Source organism: Motacilla alba, chromosome 13 (genome assembly GCF_015832195.1).
Source record: "Motacilla alba alba isolate MOTALB_02 chromosome 13, Motacilla_alba_V1.0_pri, whole genome shotgun sequence".
NCBI classification, from domain to species: domain Eukaryota; kingdom Metazoa; phylum Chordata; class Aves; order Passeriformes; family Motacillidae; genus Motacilla; species Motacilla alba.
The window spans coordinates 7,964,629-7,978,128 of NC_052028.1; the positions used below are offsets into that span (position 1 = coordinate 7,964,629).

The 13,500-nt window shown below is 43.8% G+C and overlaps 1 protein-coding gene across 13 annotated transcripts in view; it reads left to right on the forward strand.

Annotated features, from left to right (window-relative positions):
- RAPGEF6 (Rap guanine nucleotide exchange factor 6) overlaps positions 1-12,439 on the forward strand; it is a 123,570-nt gene extending 111,131 nt beyond the window's left edge. For 7 of the 13 annotated variants that reach the window (XM_038149959.1, XM_038149964.1, XM_038149962.1 and 4 more), the window contains 4 exons: positions 329-554; positions 2,338-2,849; positions 5,761-6,072; positions 7,811-12,439. In XM_038149959.1, coding sequence (XP_038005887.1) covers positions 329-554; positions 2,338-2,849; positions 5,761-6,072; positions 7,811-7,836 — 1,076 coding nt within the window. In that variant the 3' untranslated portion in view covers positions 7,837-12,439. The remainder of the gene's footprint in view (positions 1-328; positions 555-2,337; positions 2,850-5,760; positions 6,073-7,810) is intronic. The other 6 variants (XM_038149966.1, XM_038149965.1, XM_038149967.1 and 3 more) reach the window with 3 other exon arrangements.
- The last annotated feature ends 1,061 nt before the right edge of the window (positions 12,440-13,500 follow it).

Sequence of the window (13,500 nt, forward strand, 5' to 3'; positions counted from 1 at the left end):
AGCACTCTGCAGAATTGGAGAGACTTGATCTGCCTGCCCAGTAGTGATGCAGTAGGCTACTGATTCTGGTTGTGTAGGTTAAAGCTGCTGCTCTGGAGAGTAGTGGAGTTGCAGGTGGGTTATTGGTGTTTCTCGCCTTGCATTAGTAAATCAGTGCTGGATGCTGATAGATGCTAAAAGCTTTAGTACCCTAAAATCCTCAGTGGACTGACTGTGTGCAAACAGGGTTTGGTTGGTTTTCTCCTGAATATCCTCGCTGTAATGTGTGAGTCAGCACTTCACTGTTGTATGTTGATGGAGACATTTTCCTCTCCTCTCCTGTACTTAGGCTATGCCCTCATACCTTCCACTAAATCCGACAACTTCTCAGACTCCAGTCACAGCGAGATTTCATCCCGCTCCAGCATCGTCAGCAACTGCTCTGTGGACTCCATGTCAGCAGCACTGCAGGACGAGAGGAGTTTGTCCCAGTCCCTCATCGTGGTGGAGTCAGTCGGGACAGAGAGGAAGGAGCATCCTCAGGCACTGACAGATTACGGCCAGCCCTGCCCGGGGTAAGGTGCAGCTGCTTCTGCTGGGGTGTTCTGCTGTCAGAAGGGGTAAGGAAGCTTTGGCCAGGACACAGTTGTGCACTGCAGTGTGGTTATCAAGCTTCTGCTGGAAGCTGGAGCACTGGCTCCTGTGTGGGAGCCTGTTTCCATAAGAAGCTTACAGTATTACTTGGGGAGACAACAGCTTGTTCCCATTGGTGGGGTTTAGCTGGATATTTCTTGCAGGAGACTGGAAGCATGTTAAAAGCCAGGATGATGCTTAGCAAATTAATGCCATGGTGAGAGACAGCAAAAGAGCAGCAGGATATGATCAATTCTTTCTGAGTCAGCAGTGCCAGTCACTTAACGTGCTCTAATGGGATTTGTAAGGATTTTTCTAATTATCATTTGTTGCTTAGGCAGACTGGCAGCTTTCTGACACTGTTTTTCTGACAGTTTCCACACAAGAGGTCTTGTTACTTCAGTGCAATGAGAATTTGTGCTGAAATGATGCTTTGAACTGGAAGTTTTTACACTTTTTTTTTGCTAGATGTAGCACCTTGATCCATAGGATGTAATATCTCCTAATACATCTTGGGGATAGCACTGTCTGTCCTCAGCTGTCATGGATTCAACTAAGTGAGAGATGCTCCTTACATTTCTAATTTTTCCAGCACATGGAATCATAGAATGCTCTGGGTTGCGATGGACCTTAAAGATCATCTTGATCTACTCCCCCTTCTCTGGGCAGGGATCAGGGTGCTTCCAACCCCATCCAACCTGGCCTTGAACACTTCCAGGGATGGAAAGAAACGAGTAATTCAGGTTATTTCATAAGATTAAAATGGAAGTTTAAAGTTTTATTTGCTTCAGCAAATAAAATAATTCCCTTTCTAGAAGGCATAATACACTGAGTTCATGTTTTGTGGTTGTTCCTTTATTCCTTAATTTCAATAAGTTGGGAAGAAAGTGGATTTTATCCTTGGACTTAACAAAATAGAAAAGGAAGGAAATAAAACCCCTTGTTTGCACATACCTAAAAATGTTCCTTGATTTCACAACATGTCAGTAAACTGCTGAGGGAGGGTGTTGAATTTTAATGTTGTGCTGCCCATGCATTTGTTAACACAACCAAAAATAGTTGGGAGACTTGAATAATGTCTAGCAATCCTATCTTCTTGTATTCTAAATTCATACAAACCTGGCTTTATTTTTCCCCCCTTAATTGTGCATTTAGAGAAATTGGAGCTTTCAGCAGACATTTCTTTAAAAAAGAAATTTTGAACTTTGCTTTTCAGAATCTGTCCCTCCATATTGTTTCCACAAATGTTACTTATGCCCAGTATTTCCAGATGTTCTTGTAATTCAACTGCTTTCACTCTGTCTGAACAACTTAATGTTGCCACCAGTGAAGGGGTTGGATTTTATTCTATATATTTATTTTTCTTTTAGTTTATGAATGTACAGAAAAGGTGGTAGCAAGACTAAGTGGAAGAGTTAACTTACTCCTCTGCTTTTTGTCAGGCACTGCTTCTGTGATTGGTAGAGAAGAGCTTCCGTGGGCCAGACTTAGGGATCTGGGGTGCAGCCTGGAAATGCATGTTGCAAACTTGGTGTTCCCTTGGGAATAACTTCCTTGCTGCTGGCTGCAATAATGATTTGGGAGTAACTGTCTCTTGTCAGTGCTCCTTGTGCCTTGAGCTTGCTGCTCACCTGATACAAACCCAGAGCTGGCTCTGAGTATGTTGCTCTTGTTGTAAAAGCTTACACGTGTTTTTTTCCCAATTTTTGTCGCTTTCCAATGTAGCTGGTCCATCACCAGGCCTGCTCTGATCAGAGGGATGGCATTCACATCTTCCATGAGCAGCGAGGAGATCTCCCATGAGCACATCACGGTAGAGGCAGCAGACAGCGGCCGGGGCAGCTGGACTTCATGCTCAAGTAGTTCTCATGACAATTTCCAGAATATCCCAAACCAGAAGAGCTGGGATCTGCTCAGTACTTACCGTCACACCCAGCTGGACGGACCTATAGCTGAAGTGGATCCCACAAACTGTTACTCTGAGGAGGGTTATTTGTATTCTGAAGCCTTTTCCAAAGCCAACAGGCAGTCGAAAGCCAGCGTGGAGCTCGATCAGTCTCGGCAGAGCTGGGCATCCTCCAGCTCCCTGTCAGACACTTACGAGACAAACTATGGCACAATTAAGCGGAGGGGGCTGGAGAACTCCTCGGCGGAGCAGACGGAGGCTTTGGACTCTAAAGCAGGTGCTGATACAACTTACAAAACTGTTACTTCGAGTACAGAAAAAGGCCTGATAGGTAAGCCAAGCCAACAGCTCATGGAAGCTGCCACATCTGTTTTTCATTTCGTACTAAGTTGTTAAGAGATGAGGTGAGCAGGTCTGGGGCTGCCTGGCATGTTGAATTCAGCTTCACACGTGGTTGTTATCAGAGCACTACACAGTGTGTTTTCAAGCTACCTTCTTTTGCATTAGGAATATCAAGGTAATAAACAAGTACACTTCCCTATCACTTCATGGGTCTGCAGGAAAACTCTCTTCAGGAAAGTGTCAGGCAGTTCTTTTCTATAGTATGCTATTTTGCTTTTTTGAATGATTTTGGAGGTATACTCATCACTGTAGATGTTCTTCTGACAAGAGTCAATGATCCCATACTCCTTACAATACAGACTTCCCAGGAGCCCAGAGGGAAGAGCATGACTGCAGAGTACTGTGGAGCTCACCTGCCTCTCTGGAGCTGAGGCACCTTTCATCCACAGGGCTTTGGGCTCTGAAAGCTCAAGGGCAAAGCAGATTCCTTTCCTGTCTTTGCTATTTCAAGATGCCATTTATTTGATTATACGGCTGCAGTTTGGCTACTTATGAAAGGAGAAAATAACTTTAAAAGTTCTTTGAAATATGCATAGTTCTATCAAGCAAGATGTTCTTCCCCCATCCTAGTGAGTTCAGTAGCCAGAATTAAAGGAACTGGGTTAGTAGCAAGATAAAACATGGAATGCAAAGCTTTCTAAGACTGTGAGGCAAGGGTGCAGCTGAAATGTAGTTTAATTACTGAGTGGATTGCTGGAGGGGTTTGTTATCAAAGGTAATTGCCTGAATAAACATTGCACGTAGGGCGGAGGTCTTGGATTGTGTTCCTCCTTCTTGGCTTTGAAAAAGAAATCGTGGTGGAGCCTTGTAGAAAATTTGCTCCCAGCTCATTGCTGTGCCTGTGCCCTGCCCTTGCAGCCTTTCAGAGCTGTTCATGAGTGTCTGGGCTGTGTGAGGGGATGGCAGGTTCCCTGTTCAGTACACGCTGTCTTTGCTGACAGCACTTGGCTTCCTTTTATTTCCCTTTCCATTCTGCACCATGTAGCTGTGAGGAGCACTCACAGAGTGCTGGACATGAATATGTCTGCTCCAGGAAAGATCTGATATGGGTGGATGTAATTACAGGTTTGCAAACAGAAATCCATTAGCTGCTCACCATCACACAGTGTGCCCAGGATATCTTCACTTTATTTCAGTGTTTGTAAAATACTGTGAATTGGAACTTAACAAAGGAACACATTATTCTTGAATTGCTACAGTAGACTAAAGGTTAGCTCCAGGGAGCCTGAAGCTTTCTCTTTTGAAGGAGAACATACCTACCCTTGTCATTCCTCCTGCAAATCCAACCAAGATTGAAGGTGAGGTGAGCACCCAGCCCTTGCCCATCCCTCCAGGGAAGAGCAGATCCTCTTCACTTCCCCTGCTTTTTCACAGAGACCTCATTCAGTGCTAGTTAAATGAAAATAAATCCTGTAATTAAATGGTAAAAATTGCTGCCTGTATCCACGTGTATCTGCTAAACCCCAGACTGACTGAATTTGATTTTGGTTGTTTTACTGTCAGTCCAGGCATGAGCTGAGGCCATCAAGTATGAACCAGCTTGTGTTCCTGATACAAAAACCTGGAATTTCACAAGTCTACAACACAATAAGAAATACTTTTTTATTTTTTATCCCTTTATTTTCTTCTAAGATAAGAAACTATTATATTTGCTGAAATAAATGAAACTAATGAACATGCACTGTTTAAAATGAATCCACAGGAAGAATGCAAATTCACTTAACTAAGAGATTAAAAAAATTACCCTGGCTTTGAAATTCTCCTGTTGCAACATGTCCATGGAAAAAAGCCCAATTTAACATGCACATAAGCCCCAGACCTGGGGTGGGAGGGAGGGGAGGCAACCTAAAAGAGTTACATTTTGGGTTGAGAGCCTCTGTGACTTGAACTACTGATGAACAGGGCAGGAAGGGAGAAGATGAATTATGAGGCATGGACATTGCAAATGTATAATACTGACTGTAGTCATGACTGCACAAGGTGTAATGCAGCCCTTCCAAAGGCTGTTCCAATAACTTTTCCTGGTTTTTTTCTCACTTGTAAACAGAGAACATAGTTTAACATAAGGGTGAAAAAGAAAACAAAATAAAAACCAAGGGAAAAAAGTAAGAAATCAAAAGTATGGGTGTGATAAGCCATTATTCACTCTGTGAAAATGTAAAATAATTAATGCAGGCTCAGTACACAGTCTGCCTTATAGGATCAACTTTAGGCAATGCTATTTTTTTTCTTCTTATAGCATAGCTGGATGGTTTCATGTCTTTATACACATCAGTTGATATGGTGATGTTTTATTGTAATGAATTTGTGTTAAGCAACTGACCTCTTTTGGGTGATGAAATGGGTATTGGAAGTCAACCAGCAGCTCTTGCTGTCAAACACCAGCATGCTGCATGAAGTAGCTCTGGGCTGGTTGCCTTAATTCCTTCTGTTTCAGTTTCCCAGCCTGTAACAGTGGCAGCAGACTTGGCTGTGCTGCCTCTCCATCCTGCTGGAGAGCTCCAGAGCATCCCCTGGTGCAGCAGGGCCACAGGAGCAGGGACTGTAATGAGAGGTGTTAATTGCAGTCTGAACGCAGACAAGCTTAGAGTCCTCTTTCCACTCAATTGACATCTCACCTAAGGAGTTCATGGATTCTCTTGTTACTCTGACTTCTTAAAATAAATAGAAAATAGAAATGAAGGCATAAATACCTGCTGCTGTCGTTATAACCAGTGTTTCTGCATTTGCATTTTGTTATCAGTTTCTGTTTTGCCATTGTAACATTTCATGATTTTTTAACGTTTTGTTTCCTTTCTTTTTCTTCTTTAACATTTCCATTGCTTATTTCTTGTGCCCAGTGTACTGTGTCACCTCACCTAAGAAGGACGATAGGTATAGGGAGCCACCGCCCACCCCTCCGGGATATATGGGGATTTCTTTAGCGGACATTAAAGAAGGATCGCCCCACCACCCACACCTCAAACCTCCAGACTATAGTGTGGCAGTGCAGAGGTCAAAGATGCTGCACAGTGACCTCTCTAGACTTCCACCAGCTGCTCTGGGTAGCGACGTGGTGGCCTGTGTCTCCTCGAGGACGCCCCCGTGGCACGGCCGGCAGCCGTCCAGCCCCAGGGTAGCAGAGTTGCCTGGCGCAGATAGTGAAGAGGATGGTAGGTGAACACCTGGCTCGGGAGCGGGGCTCTGCAGGGTGCACTTCACAGCAGTGGTCTGGGCTTTCTCTTGGCTCACCCTTGGAGATTAAAAGCGGGTTAATCTCTAAATACACAGTTGTGTTGGTGTGGCTGTGTGCACATGCGTGGCTGTGTGTGTCATGCATAGCTGTGTGCATGTACATACACCTTTAAAGCAAAGAACAATGCCTTCCCCTTAGAAAAAGCATGTTGGCACCAAACAAACTCAAAGTATTTAAATAAATAAATACACAAAAATGTGAATATAAGATCTCCTAAAGTACAGCTGAGACACTTAAGAGCATGTAGATTTTTTTGTTTTGTTTTTTTGGTTTTTTTTTCTTTAAAATCAGTCCCCTCCTAAACAATGATGGGACACTGACAGGCTACATATGGAAAAACTCTAGCCTCCCTGGGCTGATTAACTGATGTCCCAGTGGTTTGGCTGGCATCAGGGTGATGGTCTAAAATCAATGATTTGGATTTGGTGGAGTGAACTTATTTGATTTGTGTTCAGGTGTGCTGGCATTGAGCTGCCTGATGCCTCTTCTTTTTGGGGATTGAGTTTCAAAATATTGAACAGAATAATAGTGAACTTCTGTTCTTCTGGTGAGTGCATTTGTTGAAAGCTGTGTTCTGTGCCTAACTTGGCCTGACAGTGTCTCTTCCAGTTCATTTTTCATGATCTTGTTTGAAGCAACAGCCAGTGCTGCCAAGCATGGCATTTGTAGGGTGACCAAAATGGGAGAGGATTTTCCAATAAAGACTGCTCTTATGTTGTGTCAAAGCTAACTTCAGGTCAGGAGAATTTCTACTTAATTGTTTATCTGCTGATTTGCTTTTAATTTCTGTGCACCGATGTGATCTTCTGTAACTTTTGCTGGTGAACTCTTTTTATTAGAGGGTTGTGATCATTTCTTTCCATTCCAGTCTGATTTAAAATGAGCCTGTATTTAGATTAGAACAATTTCTGATGCAAAATGATTATATCTTGGCCCTTTAAAATGTGTAAGCAGTAGTTAACATATGTATTAGTACTGCAGTTCAAACTTATAGTAAACATAAAATTGCCTGGCATTAATTCTGGTGTGCTTTTGATGTAAAAATAAGGAAGTCATTGCTTCAAACATTTTAAACCAAATTTTTTCTAAGCTAAATTTAACTGTACACTTTTAGAGGCACCTATTTTACTATTTTTGAAGTGCTTGGTTAATTTTATTTGGGATAAAATGCTCACTGCATGGAAATTTGCTGGCTTTTTTCCCAAATCCATAGCTTTTGGCATACTGGGAGCTGCATGCTGATCATTTTTGGAGGATCCAGGATTTTCTGTTTTGCAATATGTCTTTATCGTATGACCATCATACCTCAGAGTGCAGAAGCTGTGGCTGCCCCATCCCTGGAAGTGCCCAAGTCCAGGCTGGATGGGGCTTAGAGCTACCTGGATGGTGTCCCTGCCTATGGCATGGAGTTGGAATGAGATGCTTTACAAGGTCCCTTCCAACCCAAACCATTCTGTGATTGCCTGAGGATCTGCTAAATGGTGATATGGAGTGTGTAGTGATCAATGATAAAGACAGTGAAAACATGCTGCTGCTGAAGGGCTGAGGCTGTCATAGACTCACTGTTATCACCTCGCTGGGTGCTGGTCTGTGCCCTGAGTGCCCGAGGTGGGGACTGGTGGAGTAACTGCTTATTTCTTTGTCTTGTTTTGCAGAAGATGAACAAGTATCAGCAGTTTAACCCTTGGGCTATTTATATGAACCACTCACAACACAAAGGATGTGGGAGAAGGTCTCATGGTTCTGTTAGGACTGCTGACAACTTGCTGCTACTGACCTCAGACCTTGCCTGTGTCCCAGATGAGATGGAACGGGTTGGATCACCTCTTCACACCTTCCTTCACTCTGCCACCACCACATAAGCTATTTCTACACATGAAATAGAAAATTCTGTTCAAGGAATGTGCTGACTGCCTGGTACCAACATGGGTACCCAGAGATGGACCAAGCTTCGTGCATTGGGGAGGACCAGTTGCCACCACCACTTGAAACTTGGGAGCATTTTTCTGTATGATACCATATAATCCTTTGGTAGTTTCCATTGTTGTTATTTCTACATGACCGTTAGAAGTCTGAGAGTGTTATTTTATGAACTTCAAAAAAATTATATCAAAATGTCAGCAAAAGCAAAGGATGTTGCTGAAATATCTGAAAATAATTTATTAATTTAATATTTTTAAATGGGAGTTTCCTTTACGTGCGTTGGGAGTGCTCTGGTTGGCTAATATAAATGTTTAGTCAATGTGACAGTAAATTAGCTACACATCAACTGTTGTGCTCTCCAAATAAACTCAGAAAAGTAGAAACGGGTGCAGAAATTTATAGATTTTAGAGTGGGTTTAGATTTAATATGAATAGAGTCCAATGCCCTGCAGAGCAGTGTCTGTCAAGGCAGCACTCCTGCTGCTCCCCTCCCACATGGACACAGCAGAAACCTGTCCAAGGATTTTAGAGATTGTTTTAGCTGTCAGCCAACTAAGGCAACAGTTGATGCTCTCCTCCCCTGTTAAGGAATGCCTGAAATGTGGAAGCTGTAGCTTAAGGGGGGAGCATTTGGGGAGATCTGAAGCTTTCCCAAAAGAGTTTTAACCAGGTTTTGCCTTGCAGAGTTCAACATGCAAAGCATGTTCTAAAACTCAAAACTCCAGCTGTGTGTTGTGGTTTTTAAGATCATCTCACGTGTCCTGGCCTTTTCCCAGAGTTGCACAGGGTTTAGGTGCAAAGGTTATCTTTGAAAAAAATAATGAAAGAATTAGAAATCACCTACATTTCACAATAAAATTTGTGAAACTGAATAATAAATGACACAGTGCTTATAGAAGAGCATAATGCATTTTATGATGGGTTAAAAAACCCTGTTGTGTTTATCTGGAAAATACAGATAATCTCAAACTATTTTTTAAAAAAATCCTAACTAAAAATCCTGGTGTTGTTGATGTCAATGAGAATTTTGGCTTACAGCCAGCCAGTATTAACCCGTGATCTTCTAGTTTGATTATGGTCAAAAGAATTGCTTCTTTGATTTTCCTTTTAGCCAGCCAGAGTGCAGAGGGGTAGAACTGGAAATGCCTGCAGGTTCTTTTCTTTCTCCTCCTTTCCTTTCTTCCTTCTTCCTTTCCTTCTTCCCTTCCTTCCTTCCATACATGACACCCCATTCTAGTGTTAAAATCAGACATGAATGTGTGAATATGTATTTAAACATTTAATTGTAAATCTTTGTTGTGATGTTTACAGCCTAAGCTAGAAAGATGATGTTTGTCATTTTTACAGTGCCTCAAAACTGATTTCTATATCCATAGTTGTGGAGAGCTTTAAGAGTTTGTTTTTTTTTTTTATCTATATGTGTGCAGGGGTGCAAGGTGAACGCAGCATTTTTGGAAAATGCCACAAGTACCAAAAACAACCCAAAGCCTTTGATGTGCTTTCTCCATAGTAGCTAGGGGGTGATGCAGCCAGGTGGATGAGAATGGCCCAGCCTGCGTCTGCCTTCAGAGCAGTTCCAGGTCCAGCATTGCCTGGAATGTGCCTGTCACCATTGGAATTGGGAAGGTGTAAATGAGCAGTGATGCTGAGGAAGAGCATGCCTAATTTATAACTCGCTGGTTGGCTGTATGAATTTTTGGCACAAGTATCAGAGAAGCAAATGGTTGAAAAAATACATTAAAATCCACTTGAGTACGGTATAATACATGCATTTTGCTTTCTCAAGGCCTTAATGCTTATAATGAAGCTGCACAGGCCTTAATGACTAAAGATTAATGTGTCAAAGCAATGCAGGACAGCGTGAGTGTTTTCAGCACATGCAATATTGGTAATAGAACTCTTGAACTGATATCCCTGTGGGATGTAAATCCAGGTCCTGCCATCCCGTTGTCACCTGTAGTTGCTTGTTAACTTCTACATGGAAACAACAGGCTTTGTGTTCCATCAGGAAGCATCTGTGTTGTGCCAGGTGAATGAAACCTTACGGTTCCTTGGCCCTGGGGGGGAGCTGCAGCTTATTTCAGCCTGTTGAATAAAATATAGGGCATGGGAGTTACTAAAGTGGTTTCCTTTTACCCCAAAACCCAGTAGTGCTGCCTTGGAGGATGCAGGGAAGCCCCTGTGGGGGGCAGGGTCGGGGTCTCCTGGCAGTCAGCAAGAGCAGCTGAATTAGTCACCCATCCAAACGTGTTTGATGGTGTTTGCACACGAACAGCATCGTCTGTTCCACAGGGCTTGGCAGACACTGAAAAGTTCTGGAATGAGTGAAAGTCTTACTAACAATGTTTTCCTAATAGCCAACACAGCTGGTGTACATAAATGATGGACAGATGAGCTACTCCTGCTACTCCTGCCTCTCACAGTGTGGCTTCTCTGCTGCTCCTTGCTGGGGTTTCTGTTTGTTTGTTTGTTTTTAACTCAACCGATCACATTGATTGGGGCCAATAGCCAAATGTGGAGTGTCTGGTGTGGGTTTGAAGAGACATTATCCCTTTTTTTGGTAATTCAGACAGAAGCAATATGGTGGTTAGTACCTCTTGTACACTGCTTTGTTGAAGTGATGTCTTGTGGACCACAGATCCCTGACTCAGTACCTCTGCTAGGTTCTTCTAGCTCGGGCTCTGATGTTCATAAACAGTTAAGGTGCCTCATGTCATGTTCTTCCACTGCCATACCTGGGTTTGCTCGCTTGCTGCTCGTTGTTTGCTTCAGTCTTGTTGCTGAAAGATGCATTTCAGATTTCTCTGATTTAAGCACACAATGTTCTGTTATAAATATCAAACTTCCAAATAATTCCTGAGAAAGCAATATAGTTTGGTAAAATTGAATTGGCCTCTCCAGTTGCAGAAAGGGGAAGATGAGATCACTGAGCCTCTTGGCATCAGGTTCATCTCCCAAGTACACGAAAGAATGGAAATACAATGGCTGTGGATGGTTGCAGTTCACGTTTTTGCAGTGTGGACAAATTGTGAGTTTGCCAACAATGGGCAGTGTGGGGCTTTCCTGGCTCTTTCCTTTTGCCTTTACTCAGGTTTGTGGGTGTGGCCTCACCTTGAGTCCTGTGTGTGATTTTTGGGCACCATGATATGAAAAAGACATTAAGCTATTAGAGAGCATCCCAAGGAGGCCACGAGGATGGGGAAGAGTCTGGAGCAGGGGGAAAACCTTATGAGGAGTGGCTGAGGGCACTTGGTCTGTTCAGCCTGGAGAAAAGGAGACTGAGGGGAGAGAGACCTTATGGGAACCTACAACACCCTCCTGAGGGGCAGCACTGATCTCTCCACTCTCAAGACCAGTGACAGGTCACAAGGGAATGGCCTGAAGCTCTGTCAGGGGAGGTTTAGGTTGGGTATTAGGAGAAGGTATTTCACCCAGAACAGCTCCTCAGGGAAGTGGTCACAGCAGCAGCCTGGCAGAGCTCAAGAAGTATTTGGACAAGGCTCTCAGCCACAGGGTGGGGTTGTTGGGGATGGTGCTGTGCAGGGCCAGGAGCCAGACTTGGTGAGCCTGATGGGTCCCTTGCAGCTCAGCAGGTCCTGTGATGCCAGGTGAGTGATGCTTCACTGGAAGGGGGTCAGAGCCCATTGCTTGGGATGGGGTGCACTCAGGGCTGTCTGCACCTGCCAGAGGCAGAGGGTGTCCCCAGGGGCTGAATGTCCCAGTGATGCCACTTGCACAGGGGCCTGTGGTGCATCAGGTATGTTCCAAAACCTCTTTCATCATGTCCTGAGTAATTTTCCTGCAGGTAACAGTGGAAATACAACCCTGTTATTTAAGTTTTTATAAAACATCAAACTTTTTGAAGGATAAACTTACCACTGCCTTTGCAAAAAGAAAAGAAAAAAGGGATACTCTCTCTTTAGAAAAGCTTTACACATTATATTTTAGAATGCTTGTATAGAGGGTAATCTATCTTGAATTCCCAACCCAGCTTTTGCTTCTGTTGTGCTTTTTATTGTTTTATTTCTGATATACCTGGAATGCAGTTTAGCTTGGTATTAATTAAATTCTAAATATGTGAGCATATTGGCAAAACTGCACAGATGTAATGATATTCCAATAGCAATTGTACTGCACAAGTCAGTGATTGTAAAGTATTCTGTAACAAGCAATGTTTGTCTCCTATTTTTTGATACCTCTTACACTTATGTCTTTTAGAAAGACAGTGCCTCTGTATGCTTTTTGTATTTTTACTGAGTGATTGTAAATATTTGTTATATTTTTGGTTAAGAGAATGTTTAAAAGTACTGTTTATTATCCAATCTATTAATATGTTGGAATCAATAAACAATCAACATGTATTAATTGTTTTCAGCAGTTGTTTTCTGGCAGCCAGTGGAGGATGGAACTGAGGTGGTACAGGGCTGGGAAGAGCCTGGTGGGAGTGATGCTTACCCTGGGATCAAAGAGGAGCCACCCCTGAGTGATTTTGCTGTGTCTTCACAGTGAGGACAATACAGACCTGTGATGTTCAGAGGACTGGAGCAGCTTTTCTGTGAAAATGGGCTCAGACAGGTGGAGTTAATTCAGACTGAAGAAGAGAAGGATCTGTGGAGACCTTAGAGCCCCTTGCAGTGTTTAAAAAGGCTGCAAGAGAGCTGGAGAGGGACTGTGGACAAGGGGCAGTGGCTTTAATCTGGAGGAGGGCAGGATTGGTTTCAATTTTAGGAAGTAATTCTTGCTGTGAGGGTGGGGAGGCCCTGGCACAGGGTGCCCAGAGCAGCTGTGGCTGCCCCATCCCTGGCACTGCTTAAGGCAAGATTGGACAGGGCTTGGAGCAGCCTGGGACAGTGGAAGGGCCCATGGCAGGAGTGGTGGGGCTGGACTAGATGACTTTGAAAGGTCCCTTCCCACCCAAGCCATCAGTTCTCTGATCTTTCCCCGGGTCCTGTGGCTGCTGCCTCAGGATCAACTCAGAGAGAGCCTTGGGAGGCTTGTGGTGCCTCCCAGACCCACAGCCTGTGCAACACCTACAGCTGGAGCTGTGTGCTGGCCCTGAGCGTGGAACCACCCTGTTGGGAATACTAAAACACTTCTTTTCCCTGCCCTTATTTTTGCAGAGGGCCTGTGGCCCCCCAGCACCCCAGGGTGGTGCTGAGGGTGGGATGGGCAAGGGGAGCAGGAGCTGTGCTGGGTCTCCTGGCTGGCAGGGCCACTGCTGACTGCATTTTCCCTCCTTTGGTGTACTGAGAATACAAAAGCTAAGCTGTAAGGGAACTTTATGGGAAAGGAGAATTTTTTTTTTCAGGGACAGGACACTTATGTAATGGGTTCTCTGCTGGCAAGCAGAATCTGCAGCTTCTTGTCCTTTGCTCCCCCAGTGCATATGGTATTTTCCTCCCTTGTCCCTGTGCAGCCCCTT